The 24,376-nt window shown below is 45.0% G+C and overlaps 1 protein-coding gene across 7 annotated transcripts in view; it reads left to right on the top strand.

Annotated features, from left to right (window-relative positions):
• Positions 1-24,376, top strand: part of BMPR1B (bone morphogenetic protein receptor type 1B) — a 642,076-nt gene that overhangs the window by 580,398 nt on the left and 37,302 nt on the right. For all 7 annotated transcript variants that reach the window (XM_075350987.1, XM_075351009.1, XM_075350978.1 and 4 more), the window contains 3 exons: positions 2,454-2,550; positions 3,927-4,065; positions 8,813-9,005. In XM_075350987.1, coding sequence (XP_075207102.1) covers positions 2,454-2,550; positions 3,927-4,065; positions 8,813-9,005 — 429 coding nt within the window. The remainder of the gene's footprint in view (positions 1-2,453; positions 2,551-3,926; positions 4,066-8,812; positions 9,006-24,376) is intronic.

Genomic DNA, 24,376 nt, shown 5'->3' with positions numbered 1-24,376 from the left:
GAGAAATGACTGATGAGCCCCTGTGTTGTCCTGATAGACATCTTGTAGGTGTCTCTCTTCAAAGGACTTCAGACATGCTTCGCATGCCTACATGGTGGAAATTAAAAGCCCAAAGCAATGGAAATGGTCCTAGTCATTAAAACACATGCTGAAGAGTTAAAGAAAAAAAAGGGGAAAAAAAAGCAACACGAAAGCAAGTCTTTAAAAAGCGTAAACTAAGAGGTCCCCGAGGAGACTTTCGTCTCATTACTCTCGTAAAGCTGTAACTTAATAGCACCATGGCAGGATGAGTCGATAAAGCTGAAGTTCTCGTTTTTCTGTGTTCGGCTACGGCATAATTGTAGACTTTCTTTTGAAAGAAAATCTAATCTCCTTTCAAGACAAGGACCTTGCCGCAGTCTGCGTAAGGTCTAGGCACAGAAAGGTTATTTTTCTGCAGATATGGGTTAACAGAGAGATTAGGTACAGTATGTGGATGTAGTATTTCCAGTGGGAAATCGTGTAGTGAAAGGGCTGCCAAATGGATAACTCTGCTTTTCTAACTGAGCATGTAAATTTCAGTCTTGGGAATTTCTTGCAGATATAATGATCCATCGTAATGAGCTCCTAATCGTATTACTCGTGTGCAGGTTATTTGAGTTTATGGCTGCCAGATATGGCACTGTGCTTCATCCCCACTCCTAATATTACGGCTTGCTAGTTGTATATCGCTATGTGGCATATGAACAGTTTGTGTTTCTTTCGGAAGCCACTTGTATCATCCCTTTTTGGGTGTTAAATGATCTCTCGGCAGTTTAGTGTTTGCATTCCTGACATGCCAAAATCTTCGGAAAGGTTGTCTCATGCTCCCCAGCTTCTATTACACCAGTAGTGATGACTATCCAAGGATCATGGGAGTTCCAGTGCATTAACAGCAAACATCTTCTGGCTCATTACTTCTAACTTGACTGCTGCAGATGGGTCTTTTTATTAGATTTGGCACAGTTAGTAAGCTATTACTACAATTGTAAACCCCAGGACTTATAGTGAATGGTTGCCTCCATGCAAAACTACATAGAAGTGCGTGGCTGGCTCACGAGTTAAAATACTATTCCTTCTTGCATTGTTTAGCAATGATAATGTGCCGCCCCCGTGCCAGCAGGCGGCGCTGCTCGGATCCGGGCCTTCAGGGGTGGTGGCTCGAGGGTCTCCGGACCCAAGGGGTCTCGCGAACATGCCGAATAAATGGGGGGACGTAAATGTATGGGCTAGGCCATAGTAAATTCGTGACGCCACCCACGGTGTGTGATGAGGTGGGACACCACCGCTGCTGTTATGGGGCACCCGGGGGAGATGTCGTGCAGCAAGTTGTTAACCCCTCCGTGGGCAGTGCAGGGGATGGCGACCGTAGGGGGTGCTGGTGTACTCACTGTTAGTAAAACATACAAGACTCTGGTAAACCAAGGTGATGGTGGCCTCAGGACCCGGTGGCTCAGTGCAGGGGATGGCGACCGCAGAGGGTGCTGGTGTACTCACTGTTAGTAAAACATACAAGTCTCTGGTAAACCAAGGTGATGGTGGCCGATGCCGCGGCCGGTTGCGTTCGGGTCCCCCACCCGGCTGGTGGTCTCTATCCTTTTCCTGCACTGCTTTGTATAAGGTGGACTTTCCTAGTGTGAAACTCAGGAGTCCGCTCCTGCCTGGATGTGGCCTAAGGAGCCGTGCCCGCAGACACTGGCCCGTGGGATCTATGGGCCCTGGCGGTGACCTCTTATCCCTAATCGGTGGGCTGTTGTCTTCTATGAGGGACTTTGAGTGGGACAGGACCTCTAGTCCTGGCCTCAATCGGTTAATTAATCAGTTCCGCTTGGTTATGGTCCTGGCTTCAGGGTCCGAGTACCCTCTTTGTGCTCCGGTTTCCGGGTTGGTTCCCCATTTCGATACCGGCGGGCTACAACCCTGTCCCGGTCCACCTCGGTTCTGCCGAGCCGTCTTCCCGTCTCCTGCTGACGGAAACCACCTTCTGCCTCCTAGCCAGTGGCACCGGAGCTCCTACCCTGGTACCATTCAACTTGAACTTCCTTGCTGTAGCTACACTTAGCTCCAGCCCACACTTCTATCCAAACTGAGCTCCAAACGTTTTCTCCTTGTTTTCTCGTCCCGGGCTGTCTGGACCCCTGGGTGGGCGTGTCCCAACCGCCTGGTCACGCCCACTGGTGTGTCTATCTTTCCCTAAGGGGGATGACTAGGGTTTCTGGTTGGTTGTATGTTTCCTAGTGAAGGGACGGTGTAATGCGGGGGCCTAACTGTGACTACCTGGTTTTGCCAGGGCGTCACAATAACTTAGATCAGGTCAGGTAATATTGCTAATGTCAATTAGATAAATCACTGCTTATGTGGTTTTACTATAGAAAAACTAGTAAATCCAGTAATTGAATACATTGTTTAATACTATTCATCTTTTTCCCCCATAGACTTTGTTGATGGCAGTATCCATTATATGGCTCTTCTGATCTCGGTGACTATTTGTAGCATCATCTTGGCAGTAATTTTAATATTCTGTTACTTCAGGTAAGTAAAAAAACACTTGTCTCTAGTTTTAGGTAATGACCTAGCTGGAAAGCAATAGGAATTGGTTTATTAGAGGCCAACCAAGTCTAGTTTGCTTTTCCTGAAAGAATAGCTAGCTTAGGGTGGGATGCTGATGAGAATGTCAAGGCTGGCTGAGAAGATTGCAATATCCATGGAAGACTGATACCCATAGTATATGAACACCATAGATCATATGGATGTCATAGAGCAATCCTTAGTTCAGAGCATTTAGAGGCTAAGTTAGTGGGACACATTTGTTCTTAGTCACACTTGTACCTAAGTGTCAGCAAATACTGGTGACATTCATCTATTCACACGCTATCTGTTTTTGGTGTCTCATCTCTCCAATCACAAAGTATGATATAAGGGAGACACGTCCTCCTAACAGTGATGCATGCGTCACACTGTAGAATCTATCGTGCGATCGCACAAGCGATCGTACCCGCCCCCGTCGTTTGTGCCTCACGAGCAATTAGTTGCCCGTGGCGCACAAAGCCATTAAACCGCCGTCACACGTACTTACCTGCTGAGCAACGTCGCTGTGGGCGGGGGTGGGACGTTTGGCATCACAGCGACGTCACACAGTGGCCGGCCAATAGAAGCGGAGGGGCGGAGATGAGCGGGACGTAAACATCCCGCCCACCTCCTTCCTTCCGCATAGCCAGCAGGAGCCGCGGGACGCAGGTAAGCTGTGTTCATCATTCCCGGGGTGTCACATGGAGCGACGTGTGCTGCCCCGGGTACGATGAACAACCTGCGCAAAGAAAAATAAACGACTTTTTAAAAATAAACGATGTGTCAACGATACACGATTTGCGAACGTTCTGCGTCGCTCGTAGGTGTCACACAGGACGACGTCGTAAACGATGCCGGATGTGCGTCACGAAAACCGTGACCCCGACGACATATCGCACTATAGATCGTCTTGTGTGACGCCCGCATTAGGTTTCATGATTATATTTTATTGGAAAAGAGTAAATAGAATAAATCCCGTTTGGTGCTTCAGAATGATGAATGGGATATCAGAGCAAGTTTGTTAATACTTCAAGAGCAATGATTTATTGTTAAGTTCGATTAAAAAAAATGGACAATTACGGACAACGCGTTTCATCTAACAAAAGCCTTATAGGTATAGTCTACCTATTGGAAAAAACGTATACTCCTGAAATGAATGCATTTTATAATGTGCATGAAAACTTGTGATGAGGTCGGCGACCTGACTCAGAGTTTCGCCATTACAGCTTCTTCTAAAGGCATTAAAGCTACCATAAGTACATATTAAATTCCTTACACAAACTTAACCAATCATAATGTTAGTGTGATTTATCCAATTCACTGTCTTGCTTTATAAACAGGTACAAAAGACAAGAGGCCAGACCTCGTTACAGCATTGGCTTGGAACAAGATGAGACGTATATCCCTCCCGGAGAATCACTGAAGGATCTCATTGAACAGTCTCAGAGCTCTGGAAGTGGATCAGGGCTCCCTCTGCTGGTATGAAAGTCAGCAAGGAATTACTTGTACATTTCTTAGAATAAATGGAAATATTAATTCCATGCCAATGAACACTAAAATATCTAGATGTATGTTCAGCATTATGTAGCTTTTACCTGTGAAATATGAGAAAAAAAAGTTAACCACAACATTGATTTTACATATATTTTAGCTGTTTCTAAATAAACAGAATTGATCCATTGCCTATAATATTGAAAATGAGCTGGATATATCAGTCCCATTTAACCCAATTAAGGAGAAAAGTTCTCTATTCTCTACAGTCACACACTCCATAGTCCAATGCGCACACTCTAAAGTCATGGGTATACACACACACACACACACACTTTACAGTCACTCACAACTACATTTTTTTAAAGGAAAACATTGTAATAACTACTAGATATCCCATGGTCCTAGGACATTAACAGTTCGCTTTGGAAAGGTTGGGTCTTAGAGTCTGATGGGTATGGTGCAAAATTTGGATCGGGGCCTCCGCCTGCATGTTGGTCAGATTTGTTTGGGGCTTTGTATGTTCTAGATCCTATAAAGACATACATATTCATCTCCGATGTAATAATGTCCCCATTCTGGTGTCTTCCTATAATAATGTTTCCCCATCCTGGCTCCCTTATTTAATAATATCCCCCATTCTGACCCCTTACTGTAAAAATATCACCCATCCTGGGCTCCTTACTGTATTAATGACCCCCATCCTGGCCCCATTTCACTATTAATGTTTCACATCCTTGACTCCGTTCTGGTGTAATGTCCTCCATCCTGGCCCTTTGCTGAAATAATGTCCCCCATCCTAGGCCTCATTTTGTAATAATGTCTACCCCACCCTAGCCCCATTTTGTAATAATGTCCACCCCCATCCAGGCCCTTTCCAATAATAATGTCCTCCATTCTGGGCCCCAACCTATAACAATGTCTCTCACCTTTTGGACCCTTCCTGTAATAATGTCCTTTAATCTTCTTTAACACCTTTAATACAATTATTCTTACCTCCCCCCTCTCTCACGAAATGTGGCTGGTATAGAAGCCGGCTTGCCCACCCCGGGCAATGCATGATGTCACTGCCATGAGCCACCTGTGGCAGGCAAGCGAACATCAGATACCAGCCTCTGACTCGTCGGTGGCATATATTGCAGTGCAAGGAGTCAGTAGGTCTCTGTGCTGCAATGCATTTCAGCTGAATGTGTGTCTAATGATGCACATTCAGGTGAAATAAGTGCTGGTGTCGGCAGGCCTCCCTCCCACTCAGTACCTGTTGTGCTTGCACTCTCCTCGATTACAATTGTTACGCCCCTGGGTCTTAGTGTGGTGGGTGCTCTTGTGTGATGTTTAGCTGAAAAGTATGTCTCACATGCATTGTGCTTGTGTGACATGTACGTTCTTCTTGGTTGATGTGTGTGACATGTTCTCTGTGCTTGTGTGCACTGGTCTTATCTTACTTGTGTGATGTGATTTTCTGATGTGTACAACATGTTTTTGTTGTATGACATGTTTTGCTTAAAGGGTTGTCCGGGGTTATATTTCTTTTTTATGTTGGGCCTAAGAGCTAACAGGCAGGTAGTTGCTAACAACCTCCCTGTTCTGCCTGTCTCAAATCTCTGCTGGCACATAGCGTTCACAGGCCATTACTGCCAGTGAGTTCTTGGCTTCCGCTGACATCCCCTTGACAGCGCAGCAGCTTGTCTTCTCTGTTGACAGGACACGACTGACTTTTATCATGCTGATTGACAGTGGCTCCCCATTGCCTAACAGCAAGTAGCCGGATGTCATTGGGCATAACATGGTCAGTCATGCCCTGTCGACAGAGCAGGGCAGAAGATTAAGTTCTGTCAACAGAGAGTTGCTCTGTTGACATGAAGCAGCAGAATCACCGTCTATGGAACGGTCTTTGATTGCTCTCTTCCAGTAGATATCTGCACCAAGCAGAACAGGCCGTTAGAAACTATCTGCCTGTTAGTTCTTAAGTCCACAGTTAAAAAATAAAATTGTCATGTACAATCCCTTAAAGGTAGGAGGTCCATACACACTCTTGCACTGGGATTCCTATGCTTTCACTGTCCCCTACTGGCTGGAATGGACTTTTTTAATTGAAGTAACAATATGAGACATCAAATAGGGGCTCCGCACATCTACTCCAGAAAGAGTTTGTGTGAGTTGATCATTTTGGGTGGGCTGTGTGACTCTTACTGTTCTATTCAGGGTGATCATCAGTCCATCACCCCGCAGCCAGCCCAGTCGTAGACACAGTAGTGAAAAACGTGACACAGGAGTTCTTTTGGCAACCATAACTTGAATAGTTTATTATCCTACTCACTGTTATGAAAGACATGGCCTCACTCCTACAGTTCTGCTGTATTTGTTCTTTATCCCCGTTATCTTGGGTTATCTTGGAACTAATTCACAAGCTTACGGGTACCTGTGCCTCCTTTTCCCCACCATTATCACTGTCGCAGGCGGGGAGGACGCCGTCGCTGCTGCGCTCTCGCTAACGCTCGGGTCCGGCGCTGCTGTGGCTGCTGCTGCTGCTCGGTGGCTCGAGCGGTGGGCCGGATCCGGGGACTTGAGCGGCGCTCCTCGCCCGTGAGTGAAAGGGGTGGTTGGTTTGGGGGATTTAGTCTGTGACGCCATCCACGGGTCGTGGTGAAGATGGGCACCACCGCTGCTGGTGACGGGGATCCCGGGAGCGATGGTAGGGAGCAGCTGGGATGTTGTTTTCCCCCTCTGTGGGTAGGGGTCAGTGGTCCCGGGGCCCGATGATGTCGTGACGGGGAGATAGGGTTGGTGAGGTGCAGGGTTGCAGGGACAGCGCGGCGCGGTGCCGGATGGCACAGGTGTACTCACTCAGCAAGAAAGGTACAAAGTCCTCAATAAACCAAACGGCTGGATGGACGGGACCCGCAGCCAGCTGCAGTGTTTCTCCCCTGACAGGTGATGGCGGTTGTCTTTCCCTGCACCTTGATGTTCTCGTTCTGACTACTATGGTTTCCCAACGCTAGTCCGCTCCCCGGTGTATGGGTACCGGAGGAGCCCGTTTGCCCGCAGACGCTGGCCCTTGGGTCTCTAGCCTTAGGCGGTAGCTGTATACCCTCACGGTGTGGGCTGTTGCCTTCAATCGGGACTTTTGCTGTTGTGAAACCCCTGGGGTTCCAGTCACATTCGGATCTGACTATTGTCGGCGGCTCCAAGCCTGGTCGGGGTCCGATGGCACTGCCTGTGTGTGCTGGCTTCACTTTGCTCCCCGGTCAGTACTGGCGGGCTGTCGCCCGATCCCGGTCCTATGGTTCCGCGTTGCTCCACCACCCCTGCAGATGGCCACCACCATCTGCCAACTTTGCTGTCAGTGCCTGGGCCACAAACCCAGACACCCCAGTGCTTGCTCCTCTCACTTCAAACTCCTCCACTCAACTGTCACTTTTCCCGCCTCCAGGACTGTGAACTCCTCGGTGGGTGGAGCCAACCGCTTGGTTCCGCCCCACCTGGTGTGGACATCAGACACTGGAGGGAGGCAACAAGGGTTTTTGTTTGGCTGGTGTCCCTGTCTAATGGGGGTGGGGGTGTTTGAGTGTTATCTGTGACAACCTGGCTAGGCCAGGGCGCCACATCACCACTATCTGCTTCTCTGCCCGTAGGCTGTCTAGATGTTAGACTCTCCAAGCCCGTCGGGGTGAGCCGTAGGCTCTGCACCTAATGAGGTTTCCTGACCAGCCTCAGTCCATGCCGCGTTTTTAGTCCATGAACCCTCATGCAGAACTGCCTCCTCACCTTGCCCATCTCTCTAACCAACCCACTGGCCATCTGTCACTCCTCCCCTCCTGACTCTGACCCCCTCCATACCAGGAAGTCCCCTACACTGTTCACATTAGGCATTACATAAACATACTTTTTACATTATCAGTCCTCAACGCCAGGTGGCTCCGACCACAACACGGTCTCAGCTTTGCTACATCTAGGAACCGTCTTTTTATAGCAGCAATGCATTATAATACTTCAATTACATTTGCAATACAGGGGAATAGCATAACACAATAGGGGTGGGGGTGACCAACTAATACAGAAGTAAGGGCACGTCCTAAATGCATCCACATGCTGTGTAAAAAATCCACAGTAGATGAGTTGCTTGTGGACATGCAGACGCCTCCAATCATATAGTCTAAGGTCGCAATGCATACTATAATGTAATAACTTTGGGCACATACTGTAGGTAACCCCATAGTGTTGGAGAGTCCAGAGTATTTTTCACCACAACCTTCACTTTAGTGTGCTGTGATGTGATCAATGCTGGGGACTGTATTCTACTTTAATTTTCGGCATAAATATTAATAAAAGGATTGTAATACATTTCCATGAAAAATATTCAGGATTCTACTTAACTGAAAGCAGATGTAAACAGCACACTGTGTCAGTTTTAGTGCATTATTAAATCATTTTTCACATTTAAATTTCTGATAAAGGACGCCCGTACGTGCGGGTGGCAGAAAATGAACCAAGGGCTCTTTAGCAAAATAACCTTTGTCAATATTGCCTCAAATTACAGCATATTTAGTTTTACGGTTTTGAGGCATAATATTCCCCGGTACTCTGGGGAGGAAGGAGAAATGTTGCATGCAGTTAAATGAATCTCCAGCGATATTTTGTATTCCCCTCTGTTTGTTCTGGATTAGTCATGTTAATGCTGGGTGGTCATTTTCTTTGGTAACTTATGTGTTATTGGCTTTGGTCTCGTTAATAGGTACAAAGGACAATCGCAAAGCAGATTCAGATGGTGAAACAGATCGGCAAAGGGAGATATGGAGAAGTCTGGATGGGCAAATGGCGTGGCGAGAAAGTGGCGGTCAAAGTGTTCTTTACCACCGAAGAGGCCAGCTGGTTCAGGGAGACCGAAATCTACCAGACTGTGCTGATGAGGCATGAGAATATTTTAGGTACGTTATATTACTTTTAAAGATATTTACAGTTTAAAAATAAATGTATAATAAGAAAATAACATATTGTTTAAAAAAAGTTTGGTAATTTTTTCATTTTGAAATTTGTATTAGAAAAAACTAGCATTATAACAGTGTCTGTGATGATAATGAGATTGCTGAAAATCTTATGTAAGGATCAGGATGTATGAGTCTAGAACTGTGGGAAAATTGCAAGATTTCTATATTTTATACAGACTGTGATATGAAAAAACTAGTTTAACATAAAACTAGATTTGGTGCAATTGATTCACAGGACCCAGTCCATCAGCCACATCAGTAGTCTATGGCCACTGAAGGGGAGCCCTGAGAGCCACCTCTTACCTGATGGCATCTCTGGCTGCTTTCTTAATTAGCTGGCCTGGCACAACATCACCATTGACGCACATGTCCAGGCCAGATAATCAAAAGAAGAGCCATCAAGTAAGAGGCAGTTCTCAGGGCTCCTGCCCTACAAATTCATGTGCACCAATTTGAATAAAAGCCCAATTTAAACCTGTCATTTACCAATTACACATTCCTTTTAAAGGGTTTTTTCACAAGAATGTCAATCCAAACTTTCAGTGACCTGATTGAGGGCAAGATACATGTAGCAAATATTCAGCAGAGGCACAAATCTCTGCCATGTCACCTTGGAGTCCTGGCAATTGTTCGCAGACAGAATAATTTTTCCACTTTTAGGATGAGCTCCAGAATGTTATAAGGTATTCTAGATAACTGTTTAAGGTTCTCAAGTAAAGGGAAGGGAAAAAAGGAAGGATGTAAATTGTGAACATTGGAATGTGAAGATGCATTACTGCCCAGAAAACATATATTTTTTTTTAATTTGAGTTATTTAGCAAATAAAAATGACCCAATTTACTTGAGCCCAGTTACAACTGCAAGGTGTAAAGGCCGCTTTACACTCAGCGACATCGCTGAAGCGATGTCGTTGGGGTCATGGAATACGTGACGCACATCCGGCCTCGTTAGCAACGTCGTTGCGTGTGAAACGTACGAGCGACCGCTAACGGGCAAAAATACTTTATTACCAATTGCTGTGTACCTATCCATTCCTGGTAATAACCTTTCCTACGGGCAAAAATACTCACCTTATTGTTGCTCGTTGACATGGTGCTCCATTCCCAAATATCGTTGCTGTTGCAGGACGCAGGTTGTTCGTCATTCCTGCAGCACCACACATCGCTGTGTGTGACACCCCAGGAACGACGAACTTCTCCTTACCTGTGTCCACCTGCAATGAGGAAGGAAGGAGGTGGGCGGCATGTTCCGGACGCTCATCTCCGCCCCTCCTCTACTACTGGATGGCTGCCATGTGACGTCGCTGCGACGCCGCACGAACCGCCCCCTTAGAAAGGAGGCAGTTTGCTGGCCAGAGCGATGTCGCAAGGAAGGTAAGTCCGTGTGACGGGTGTTAGTGATGTTGTGCGCCACGGGCAGCGATTTGCCCGTGACGCACAACCGACGGGGGCGGGTACGCAGGCTAGCGATATCGGTACCGATATCGCAGCGTGTAAAGTACCCTTAACTCTCAACCGTGTCCTAATCTAATTTTATGCCTCTCTTCATGTCCAAACTGACCTCTTATATGGGTTAGAAAAGAACCTGCAAAAGAAAAATGAAAACACCTGAAGTAACTGGGAGGAGTGCTCAGACAAAGGACATGACTCCAGTTGAGTGTTACACCTTGGCGTGGTAACTGGGTAAAAGTAAATTTGGCCATTTTTATTTGCTAAATAATTCATTTAAAAAAAAAAATCATGTTTTTTGGGCAGTAATGCATATTCACATGTTCACCATTTACATCCTTCCATTTTTTTCCCTCCCCTTTACTTGAGTGCAACTGTTATTTTAGATAATATATGTTATGTTCAGTTTGCAGCAGTTCAGACTATAAGTTTAGGATGTGCCGTCAAGTCTTCTATTTTTTGTTAAGGTTCTCGCCAGCTCAGCTAACGGACATTGTGCAATCAGTACCCTAAAGGTCCAGTCACACTAAGCAACTTACCAGCGATCCCAACAACGATAGGGATCGCTGGTAAGTTGCTAGGAGGTTGCTGGTGAGATGTCACACTGCGACGCTCCAGCGATCCCACCAGCAACCTGACCTGGCAGGGATTGCTGGAGCGTCGCTACACAAGTTGCTGGTGAGCTCACCAGCAACCAGTGACAAGCCCCCAGTGGAAGATGCTGCGCTTGGTAACTAAGGTAAATATCGGGTAACCAACCCGATATTTACCTTGGTTACCACTGCACGGAGATACACGTGCAGAGAGCAGGGAGCAGCGCACACTGAGCGCTGGCTCCTTGCTCTCCTAGTTACAGCACACATCGGGTTAATTACCCGATGTGTACTGCAGCTAAATGTGCACAGAGCAGGGAGCAGCGCACAATGCTTAGCGCTGGCTCCTTGCTCTCCTAGTTACAGCACACATCGGGTTAATTAACCCGATGTGTCCTGCAGCTACATGTGCACAGAGCAGGAGCCGGCACTGACCGTGAGAGCGGAGGAGGCTGGTATCAAAGGTAAATATCGGGTAACCAAGGACAGGGCTTCTTGGTTACCCGATGTTTACTGTGGTTACCAGCCTCCGCAGAAGCCGGCTCCTGCTCCCTGCACATTTAGTTGTTGCTGTCTCGCTGTCACACACAGCGATCTGTGCTTCACAGCAGGACAGCAACAACTAAAAAATGGCCCAGGACATTCAGCAACAACCAACGACCGCACAGCAGGGGCCAGGTTGTTGCTGGATGTCACACACAGCAACATCGCTAGCAACGTCACAAAAGTTGTTCGTTAGCAGCGATGTTGCTAGCGATGTTGCTTAGTGTGACGGGGCCTTTAATATACCTGTCATCATTGGTGTAAATCCTCCTGAAACAATAGCTTATTAACAGTTCAGGATTGGAAAGGTTTCCCTCTCGTTAGCACTCCTCACCCTATAATTTTACACAATGCACTTGTCGCAGGCAATGTTTTAATTACTTTCAGTAAAGCTGCTATTTATCACTGGCGAATGACTGTAACTCATGAATTAATTCTCAATCTAGGGTCTGTAATAGGCCATTTAATAGTGTGAGCACCCCCGTGGCATCACTTTAGCAGAGAGCCAAGCCTGAGAGCCACATTAGCTGTCTTTATGCGTAGTCCTTAATCTTCATTTTAGACAGTTTCTGAAATGCATTCGTCCTGTGGAAGTTATGGGCATGAGAACAGATTTATAGCTATGGGTATGTGGCATAAAAGATATACTAGCTACGCAGATCATTTCTGGCCTTAATATATATATATATATATATATATATATATATATATATGTATATATGTATATATATATATACGTGATATAATTCTTCACCTGGCACCATTAAATATGTTTGTGCAATTCTTTATAAACATGCCATCATATTAAATATGGTATCATATTGAAAGATGCAGCAAGTGTCTAGAAGACTATGTAAGTGTCATATAGTTATTCCTAACATTAAAATGAATGTTAGCAGGTTTTTGATACTGCATCTGAGAGCAGCATAATGTAAGGACAGAGACCCTGATTCCACCAATGTATTGCTTACCTCAGTTTTGATAAAATCCCTGTTTTATCTTCTGCATATCTACTAGTTATCTCAATACTGATCTCTATATAGCTCTGCCCACACCAATGATTGGCCACCCTCTGCCCATGCACAGTGTACATAGAAATCTACCAATCATTGGTGGGCGTGGGGTTATACAGAGCTCATGAATATACTGAATACACGACCTAGCAGCATATTTACTAGTCTTCTAATTATGATCTTCTCCTAATTAAACAGTGATTTTATTAAAACTATATTAAGCAGCCCAGTAAGTGACATCGCTGGAATCAGGGTCTCTGTCTCTACATTTTGCTGTTCTGAGATTAGTTGGCAAAACCTGGAGACAGATTCCCTTTAAATGGTGCCAGCTTTAGACTCAGAGGTTCTTGTAATGTTAATTCTAATTTATTTTTGTTAGCAGCTACTCCAGGATGGGAAAAAAAAATGACTATAGTGCTCTTCAATGGTACAGATAGGAATTATAGAAAAATATTTTGCTTTTTTTCCTTATGATCAAGGATGGAATGATTGTGGTTGCAGGGATCATGACTGGGCCCAGGTGGGCAGGTGACCCATCGGCCTCAGCCCCTGCTTTAGCTGGATGTGCGTCTGAGGCTGCACATCCAATTGAAATGCATTGTGGCACAGAGACCCGTCAGGTCCCTTCACTGTGATACACACTGCCGGCCAAGTGGGCAGCTTTCAGCGGCATATGACAGAGGCAGCACATGACAAGAACATCATGCATTGCCATAGCATGGATACCAATGAAAGCTGCCGACCACTATAAATGCCAGGACTGGACAGGACAGCATATACCAGTTGGGGGACAGTATATAGGAGGGGACCAGGAGAGGAACATATATACCAGGAGAGGGACACCAGGATGGGGGACATATATACCAGTATTAGGGACATATATACCAGGATGGGGAACATGTATATCAGGATGGAGGACATATTTACCAGGAAAGAGCCCAAGATGGGGGACTTCATAACAGGATGGGGAACATTACTACATAATGAGGGGGAGGACAACTTGTTTGTCTTTATAGGATTTAGAACGCTAAATGTATATTCATATACATACATCTTACCAACCTGCGGGGATTAGGAAGGCCTAGGCCCAAATTTTGGACTGGGGCCCATCTAATTCTAGTTACACCACTGCTCATGGTTCTTACTTTAACTCACCAAAATAGAAATGTGGACAGGTTAGTTAATGCTCAGAACTAAAATCTTTTCTGGCTTCTAATGCAAATGATTACTTGGACTCAACTGATGGAAATGCCGGCAGAAATATCATTGTCTTCTTAACTTCTGCTAATTTAATTTTTACCACTTTTTTTAATGGTTTGCTCAGGTCCATTTGCAATCTCAAAATGTCATGTTAGCCAATTGATAGTTGTTTCTATCTCTCTGTTGCCTATATATTAGTAGTCAAACCATGAAACCATCTATCTACACATTAAAAGGAAACCCAAATGACTTTTCATAAAAATCCGTACTGTGTGTACATGAAGAATAACGCCATTATTGGTCATTATGAGACTTGAATTATGCATTTTCATCAGTTTCCTCTCTGCAGACTCTATCACCTAATTTGAATTCACTATGATCTAGTGGACGGAGATGAACTCTTATGATCTCTCCCATACACAGTACAGCGCATAGAGATGAATTCCAGTTTTTCATCCTTTTTTTAGCAGACTGATCGAGGAAGCAGAGTTATATTGCACTACTGGCTGCCTGGCTGTGAATCGTATTTTTATGTGAGGTAAAAGACTTGTTAGAAAACTCAGTATGATGGTTAAGTGTGTCCCTCACCTGTTTCCTCTCCCTGCTCCTGACTCTTCCATCCCCTCCTCTCACTTTAAGGTATAATGGATGTGTGATGTGACCTATTACACTGATAATCCATCTGAGCAGTATGGATTTGAACTGGTTTTGTTTTCTTAGAGTGGATGGTGAATTCTGGAGGCAAAGGAGAAAGGAAGAAGGGTCTGATTTTTCTGCTAAAATGTATTGCAAAGTTTCTTATACTATTAATTTATGCACAGTGGGGGAAAATATAGTTCCATTTTAAGAGGCATAATAATATACTTTGGAAAAATAGTTTTCTTGGACCATTCTATAAACTTCATTGTGTGGTTCTTATTAAGCTGGCGAGTCATGATTTAGACTTTCTGACCTTAATAATGCTTTGGACAATGTGGCATTTTAAATAGTCACTGCTGTTTCAACAAACTTTACATAAATCAATTTTATAAGTGAATGGAGATGAGAGGAGAGGAGAATGGGGAGGACTCAGCTCAGTGAGAGCCCTGGCAGACAAAAGAAGATCAAGCTGCAACTTCAGCTAATGCTTTTCACTTCAGTGATGGATTCACATGCACACAGCTCAGTGATTCTGTATATTAAGAATAACCTGTGGACGGAGAGGCGCAATAGGGTCTTAAGTGGTAAATAGGAGGAGAGGAGGTGAAGGAATTTACTCACCTATAGGGGTTGTGAGAGGTCACAACTCCAAGAAGAACATGTAATGGTGGAGATTGCTGCAGCACCGGAGAATCAGGCAGATAGGAGCAAGGGAAACCGTTTTTTCTCGCCGCGCTTGTCACCACTCCAGAGACGGAAATTAAAACATTCAAGTTTTTATTGGGATGCTAAGTACAAGTCAACGCGTTTCTGGGGTTACAGCCCCCTTCTTGAGGACAAAAATAGCACTGACAAGGATATTGCCAGTCCTATGACTGATGACTGTCCTGAAGAAGGGGGTTGTGACCCCAGAAACACGTTGACTTGTACTTAGCATCTACTTTAGCCATTTGTTATACTTTATACATGCATTTGTAACAGATCCGTTGTTTTCTTAATGGATCCATTACTAATGGATGATAAATAGCAATCCTTTAACTGATCCATTGAGCATAGACTCCACATGTTGAAAAGACTGGGTTCACATGTCCTGTAGTCATTCGTTATCTTGGATCCGCTAGAGATCTGTTTGCAAAAAAGTTCTACAAACACAACTGTTTTGTCCGTTGTTAAATAAAGGATGTCGGCCGGATCAGTTTTTAAGAAAACAATATTTCCATTACAAATGCAAGTACTGGCTAAATAGCAATCCATTAACAGATCTGTTGTCCATAGACTCCCATGTTAAAAAAATGGATCCGGCAGAAATCCGTTTCCTAATGGATCCGTTCTAACGGATGACTACAGAACATGTGAACATAGCCTAATTTTGCACTGGAGTTATAGGCAACTCTACTCCTATCCCCCTGGTGTAATTCAAGTCAAAACAGTTAAAAGTAGAAAAAAAGACCATTTTGGACTTTGCGCAAAAGTTAATGAGTCTTATGCGTTATAATGATGGCTTTGGGCAAAAAATGTCAGTGAAAACCAAACCAGAGTAAAAAAAAAGACTTAAAAAAATGCAAATCATGAATTGTACTTCTAGAGTTTATTATAAAATGTAGTACACTATTTTGGAGATCTGTCAAAAAAAGTTTATGATGACATATACATGGGAGCCTCTTGAGACATGTCAAGATTAAAGGACCCCGTTATCTGATTCATGCTGCCCAAACTCCAGGCAGTGTAAATCAGAGCTTGGCGACACGATTACAGACCAGTATATATTTATCTGAATCAGATTGCAAAGAAAATATACCTTGGTAAGAAGATCTGTCTGTGGGCTATAGAAATAATCTAGACTAGTCCACTCTGCCACCAGCCGGTTTCTCCTAGCGCTGCTCGTGGGGATTGACACGATACCCTTCTGTGTATCTGGTAAAGACCTGTTGGTCACCTGCTATCTACATCCCCCGCCAATTATTTATACCTGGTGCTGGCGGTGGTCGGAACTACTCAGTTGTGGAACTATACTGTACAACTCCATCAACTGTATAGTGACCACAACTGGGTGCTGCATTCGAATCAATAGGGGGCAGGTGTGCAGTACCTAGCCATGGTACTCTCTCCCCCATCGATGGAGCCATGCAGTGTTGTACAGCTCCGCAACTGAGTAGTTCTGGCCGGCGACAGACTGGGAACAGGATCGGCGGGGGAGCCAGGTGTCGCACTCCTACTGATCAGATATTGATGACCAACCCTAAAGATAGGCCATGAAATTTAGTCTTGCAAACCGCTTTAATATTACGGCTCTCCTACATCAGTGATCCAACACATTTTCCTGGAGTCCTGAAAGTACTGGTCTGAAATGGGTTTGATTTTTAACTTTGTTGTGCAAGTAAAGGCATTGTAATAGATTCATTCAGATCTGCCCGAGTGACAGAATCTCACAAATGGTTGACAGGTCCAATGATTAATTTAGTGTCGGCTCCTTGAAAGCTCATGAAAAAAGACAGATGGAAAATGAAAATTAATCTTTTGCCTCATGGCACACACAGTCTGACAACGCGGTGTATATATTACCTTGCTGCCTTCAGTCCAGAGATGAAATTAATAAATTGTTTTCACTTTTGTATGAATTATTGTCTCATGTGCTTAAGGCAAATCTTGTCAGGATAGTCGTATTATTCACTCTATTACCCAATATTAAGTCATAAGAAAGAAAATATTAACTCAAAGTGGTTTTATGTGGCTTAAAAATCTTAATGTTGCAGCAAAAATTATTATTATTGATGAGGTCAAGCATCCAAAAACAGTTCAGAAAGCACTGACTATGAATATGTGTCCACCTGGTGGCAGTGTTATTGCCTTGTAGGGGAAAATGAAAAGCGAAAAAGTCTTCTGGATATCAGTCAGTTTATAGGTATTTTCTGAACCTCATCATTATATTATGTTGTACTTTTAATTAAAAAAAAACATCCTTCTACAATCCTACATTTTCTACTATCTATCTATCTATCTATTTATCATCTATCTTTCATATCCATCTATCTATCTATCCTCTATCTTTCATATCCATTTATCTATCTATCTATCTATAACATATCTATCTCTCATATCTATCTATCTATCTATCTATCTTTGGCGCCCCTGAGGCTTCAGGCGACACAGGGTACTACTCCTCCATTGGGGTGTAGTACTTATTCTGGGTCCAAGGAAGGTCAGTACCGGTTCTACACACACCTACAGTCAGGGCCAGAAATATTTGGACAGTGACACAAGTTTTGTTATTTTAGCTGTTTACAAAAACATGTTCAGAAATACAATTATATATATAATATGGGCTGAAAGTGCACACTCCCAGCTGCAATATGAGAGTTTTCACATCCAAATCGGAGAAAGGGTTTAGGAATCATAGCTCTGTAATGCATAGCCTCCTCTTTTTCAAGGGACCAAAAGTAATTGGACAAGGGACTCTAAGGGCTGCAATTAACTCTGAAGGCATCTCCCTCGTTAACCTGTAATCAATGAAGTATTTAAAAGGTCTGGGGTTGATTACAGGTGTGTGGTTTTGCATTTGGAAGCTGTTGCTGTGACCAGACAACATCAGGTCTAAGGGACTCTCAATTGAGGTGAAGCAGAACATCCTGAGGCTGAAAAAAAAGAAAAAATCCATCAGAGAGATAGCAGACATGCTTGGAGTAGCAAAATCAACAGTCGGGTACATTCTGAGAAAAAAGGAATTGACTGGTGAGCTTGGGAACTCAAAAAGGCCTGGGCGTCCACGGATGACAACAGTGGTGGATGATCGCCGCATACTTTCTTTGGTGAACAAGAACCCGTTCACAACATCAACTGAAGTCCAGAACACTCTCAGTGAAGTAGGTGTATCTGTCTCTAAGTCAACAGTAAAGAGAAGACTCCATGAAAGTAAATACAAAGGGTTCACATCTAGATGCAAACCATTCATCAATTCCAAAAATAGACAGGCCAGAGTTAAATTTGCTGAAAAACACCTCATGAAGCCAGCTCATTTCTGGAAAAGTATTCTATGGACAGATGAGACAAAGATCAACCTGTACCAGAATGATGGGAAGAAAAAAGTTTGGAGAAGAAAGGGAACGGCACATGATCCAAGGCACACCACATCCTCTATAAAACATGGTGGAGGCAACGTGATGGCATGGGCATGCATGGCTTTCAATGGCACTGGGTCACTTGTGTTTATTGATGACATAACAGCAGACAAGAGTAGCCGGATGAATTCTGAAGTGTACAGGGATATACTTTCAGCCCAGATTCAGCCAAATGCCGCAAAGTTGATCGGACGGCGCTTCATAGTACAGATGGACAATGACCCCAAGCATACAGCCAAAGCTACCCAGGAGTTCATGAGTGCAAAAAAGTGGAACATTCTGCAATGGCCAAGTCAATCACCAGATCTTAACCCAATTGAGCATGCATTTCACTTGCTCAAATCCAGACTTAAGACGGAAAGACCCACAAACAAGCAAGACCTGAAGGCTGCGGCTGTAAAGGCCTGGCAAAGCATTAAGAAGGAGGAAACCCAGCGTTTGGTGATGTCCATGGGTTCCAGACTTAAGGCAGTGATTGCCTCCAAAGGATTCGCAACAAAATATTGAAAATAAAAATATTTTGTTTGGGTTTGGTTTATTTGTCCAATTACTTTTGACCTCCTAAAATGTGGAGTGTTTGTAAAGAAATGTGTACAATTCCTACAATTTCTATCAGATATTTTTGTTCAAACCTTCAAATTAAACGTTACTGTGTCGCCAGGGGTTAAGGAGATACCCAGAACCGGGCCAAGGGGTTGCTTCTGGAAAGGGGATCACGGTGTCGTGACCCGGTCCGTGCTCCCTGGTTCCACAATAAAAAGGGGGGTTATGTTCGTGACGCCACCCGTGGAATGTGATCAGAGATGACCACCGCTGCTGCAGAACCTCCGGGGTGATGGAAGGCAGCTTGAGATGGGATGGCTCCCCACGGGTAGAGCCTTTTCCCCGGGGCAGTGTGTTAGTCTATGAGGGGAGTGCAGGATACAAGCACAATAAACAGGCAGACTCACGGTTTTGCAGTTTCTTTGTCCTTTACTGATGATGGTATTCAGCAGAGTACTGTCCACGGAGTCTGTGAGGGGTTCAGGGTTTCTCCCACCCAGCCGGGCCGTTTTGGCTTCCTTGCCTGCACTGTGTGTCTGTGGCCCTGCCGCTGTGTGAACTATGCAGCCGGCCCTGTGCTCCTCGGTACCGACATGACAGGCAACTCGAGTCCTTACTAGTATGTTCCTGAACTCTGCGCTTGTTGCTTGTGTCTGTGGTACAGGTGAAAGATCTGGAATCTTCACTTCTCTGGTGGTAACTGTGCAGTATGTAACTTGCAGTCTCGGATCCAGCATCCGTTCTGTGTGCTCCACTGGGGATGAGCTCTGCAATGCTCTGTCTCCCAGGAATGTTCCTTTGTGTACTCCTTCTCCTTTCCTCAGACCCTCAGCTAGGCCTGGAATTGGTCAGTGGATCCTGAGGTGAGCTAAAGCCAGCTTCCAACCTGCAGAGATCCTGTCTCCTCAGTGCTCTGCACTGAACTTCCAAACTGAAACTACTTCTGACCATTTCCTCCCCCCCCACCAGAATGTACAGGGAAGCATCTTGGTTTCCCCCTTCTGGCCAGGAGGTCTTGGTGTTGTGTGTGGGGAGTTAACCCTTTGTGTTGTTACTGTGGCAACCCTGGGGTGCCACATTCCCCCTTAGTGAAGAACAGTACTCCGGGACTGTGAAACAAACAAACAAGTTATCAACAATAAGTGTATATATAAATACAGAGTCTCAAAAGGAAAAAAATACAAAAACCTTAAAGCTCAAAAAGAGTCCAAAATGTTCAAAAATATGTAAGTGTTCATACAGTATAGTCTCTGTAGGTACTGGGCTTTTGGTCTTAACGTTGCAATTAAATAAACATTTCAATCAACAAACACTTCTTAAAGGTGTCTCTACTCTGGTCGTAAGTGCAGTAGACCTCACGGCCCTCGGGCCACCAACATGTGATCAAGTTGTAACTCTCCGGGCTGCCACCTTACACCACTCTTCTCTCACCTTTTCTGTACACTAAACTGTTACGGTTTTTCATATAAACATTATAACATATGTACATTTTATATGCAATTTCGCATTAGTCTCTATATCTTGCTGGTATCTGACCCTGAGTACTACGCTGTGATCTGCGTACTGTTGCTGTACTGGGTGTACTTAGCATAATGGTGTGAGTGGAAGTGTACCTATTTGGTGTTTCTGGTACTTGTGAGGATGGGGGGCTGACTGTAGGACTGGCAAGCTCACTGGGACCAGGAATCTGTTCTTCCTCTACGGTTTCAACTTCCAGTTCTTCTTGTCTTGGGACTTCTTGTGGTACGAGTTCTGATGGTGGTTCCACCACTTGAGGGAAGGCGATCATTGGGACTACTACTGCTCCATAGTAATTTGGCCATGTTTTTGGGAAATCTCCTAAGACTGTATGGAATACATCTTCTTCCTTCTTGACAGGTTGTACCTGTATGGGTAAGGTGACTTCTGGTGTCTTCAGGGTTTCAGGACACGGTTTGAGTTGATCTCTTGACACGACAGCTGATGTCCTTCCTTCATCCTTACTGATGAGACACACTTTGGGATTATCCATTCTGGATGGTAAGACTGTATATGGGGTGGTTTCCCACTGATTATCCAATTTGTTTGTGCGCCGTTTCCTCTTGAGAACTTGGTCACCAGGTTGCAATGGGGTTGCTAGAGCATGCTGGTTGAAGTTTCTCTCCTGTCTTCCCCTAGCTTGTTGGAGACTTTTCTTTACGCACTCTTGTACTTGGCGATACTGTTGCTGACGTAGGGTATCCCAATTGGATTCTTGAACTTCTGCATCTGGCTTCAGAATTCCCATATCTAAATCAATTGGCAGTTTACCGGGCCTTGCACGCATGAGGTAAGCGGGGGTGCAGTTTGTAGAACTCACCGGGACATGATTGTACAAGTCCACTAGGTCTGGCAATTTCTCTGGCCATTGATTTCTTTCTGACTCTGGTAAGGTCTTCAACAGGTCAATCACAATATGGTTCATCTTCTCGCATAAGCCATTTGTTTGGGGATGGTATGCTGTTGTGCGGATCTTTTTACAGCCATACATGTTGCAGAATTCTTGGAAAATCTGTGATTCAAAAGCTGGACCTTGATCTGCAAGGACTTGTTCTGGGTAACCATGGGGTCTGCAAAAGTACGTCTGGAATGCTTTAGCTGCTGTTCTAGCTGTAAGGTCTTTCACGGGTACCACCACTAAGAAGCGTGAGTAATGGTCCACGATGGTTAAGGCATAGACATAGCCGGACCGGCTTGGTGACAACTTGACGTGGTCTAATGCGACTAGCTCGAGTGGTTGCTTGGTTACTATGGACTGGAGTGGAGCTCTCTGGTTCTGTTGATCCTTTCTTCTGAGGTTGCACGGTCCGCATTTTCTACACCAATCTTCAATTGATTTTCTCATGCCAACCCAGTAGAATCTTTCTCTTAAGAGCACTTCCAACTTTTTCCAACCAAAATGACCAGCACCGTTGTGGTAAGCTTCCAGAACCATCTTGACATCTCTCTTGGGCACGATGATCTGCCAGACCAACTCATGTGTTTTTGGATTGGTGTGCCTTCTACAGAGCTTCCCTTGGTACAGGAACAATTTACCTCTCTCCTTCCAGAGATGTTGCGTCTCAGCTGGGGCATTCTGATTAGGGTAAGCACCTTGTTGTGTAAGCAGTTCTTTCACTAGCTTCACAGCTGGATCGCTGTCTTGTGTGTCAGCCCATCCGTGGTGTGCTAATGGGTTGAGAGTTGCCTGCTGTTGTTTTTGGTAGACACTCGGTTGATACTGTCCCACCTTAGGACGGTGAAAGGCCGGCAGCTCAATTTCTTCCAGACCCTCCGGTTCCTCTTCCACGTTCCCCGAGTGTGGCATCCGGGATAAGGCATCTGCATTCCCATTCTTGTGGCCTGCCCTGTACTTGATGACAAAGTTGTAGTTTGACAGTCGGGCTATCCACCGCTGTTCCAGTGCACCTAGTTTTGCAGAGTCCAGGTGGGTCAACGGATTGTTGTCAGTAAAGATGGTAAATTCTGCAGCTGCCAGGTAGTGTTTGAAACGCTCTGTTACAGCCCAAACTACTGCCAGTAGTTCTAACTTGAAGGAGCTGTAATTCTCTGGGTTTCTTTCTGTAGGCCGGAGCTTCCTGCTTGCAAAGGCAATAACTTTCTCCTTGCCTTCCTGCCTTTGAGACAATACTGCTCCCAGTCCCACGTTGCTGGCATCCGTGTACAAAATGAAGGGTTGATGGTAATCTGGATATGCCAGGATCTCTTCTACTGTCAGTGCCCACTTCAACTTCTTAAAGGACTCTTCTCTCTCATCACTCCACTGGAAAGGAGGATTTCGGGCTGCAGACTTCTTTGACTGTCCTACCAGGATGTCTTGTAGGGGAGCTGCTAGCTTCGTGAACCCTTTTATAAATCTTCTATAGTAGCCTACCAGTCCCAGGAATTGCCTCACCTCTTTCACGCTGGTGGGTCTCGGCCAATCTCTGATCACGGTAACTTTTTCAGGATCTGGTGCTACCCCTTCTGAGCTCACGACATGTCCCAGGTACTGTACCCTTGGCTTTAGAAGGTGACACTTGGATGGCTTGATTTTCATGCCGTATCCGGATAAGGCTTCAAACACTTCTGCCAGGTCTTGTAGATGCTGTTCATAGGTCTTGGAGTAGACTATGACGTCATCCAGGTACAGGAGGACAGTTTCAAAGTTCTTATGTCCTAGGCAGCACTCCATCATTCGCTGGAAGGTTCCAGGTGCGTTGCAGAGTCCAAACGGCATACAATTGAACTCACAGAGGCCCATCGGCGTGGTGAATGCTGTCTTCTCCTTATCAGCCTCTGCCACAGGAACTTGCCAATACCCACTAGTCAGATCTAGGGTGGAAAAGTAAGTAGCGGATTTTAATGCAGCCAATGACTCTTCTATCCTAGGTAATGGGTATGCATCCTTGTGTGTAATGCGGTTGATCTGTCGGTAGTCTACACACATCCTCATGGTCCCATCTTTTTTCTTAACTAGCACTAGTGGGGCTGCCCAGGGGCTACAACTGTCTCTTATTACCCCTGCTTCTTTCATTTCTTTGAGCATGTCTTTGGCGCATTGGTAGTGAGCTGGTGGTACTGGTCTATACCTCTCCTTTATGGGTGGATGGTTACCTGTGGGTATAGTGTGCTCTACCCCTTTGATCTGCCCAAAGTCTAATGGGTGTTTGCTGAATATTTGTTCATATTCATTCACTACCCTGTATACTCCATGCTTTTGATGGGATGGTGTAGAATCGGTACCTACATGTAGCTTTTGGCACCAATCCTCCAGCTTTCCCTCTGAGCCATTGTCCTCCGCCTGATTTGACGGCTTCAAGGGCTCAACGGTGGTGATGGCGTTGTTATCAACCGTATATAGCTTAGCCATGGTAGCATACTTAGGTAGGGTGACCTCATCTTCCCCACAATTTAGAAGGCGTATTGGCACTCTTCCCCGATGTACCTCAACTATTCCTCTGGCCGTCAGTACAGTGGGCCTACTGTCTGAGTACACGGGTTCTACCAGGGCCTGATAGTCTCGCCCTCTGATGCCTATTGCGGCTCTACACCAGACCAGCATTTCTGTTTTGGGAGGAATTACAATAGGTATTGGGTCACTTACCCTTGCACTGCCAATTTCACCTCCTGACATTTCTACCTGCTGCTTCAGCATCAAGGCTTTAATTTCCTTCTGCAGGAGTCTCTGTTGCCCAGGTTTGGCAGTCTCGACGATCT

Source organism: Anomaloglossus baeobatrachus, chromosome 1 (assembly GCF_048569485.1).
Source record: "Anomaloglossus baeobatrachus isolate aAnoBae1 chromosome 1, aAnoBae1.hap1, whole genome shotgun sequence".
NCBI classification, from domain to species: domain Eukaryota; kingdom Metazoa; phylum Chordata; class Amphibia; order Anura; family Aromobatidae; genus Anomaloglossus; species Anomaloglossus baeobatrachus.
Note: the sequence above shows the minus strand (reverse complement) of the source record. Positions and strands in the feature narration are given on the sequence as shown.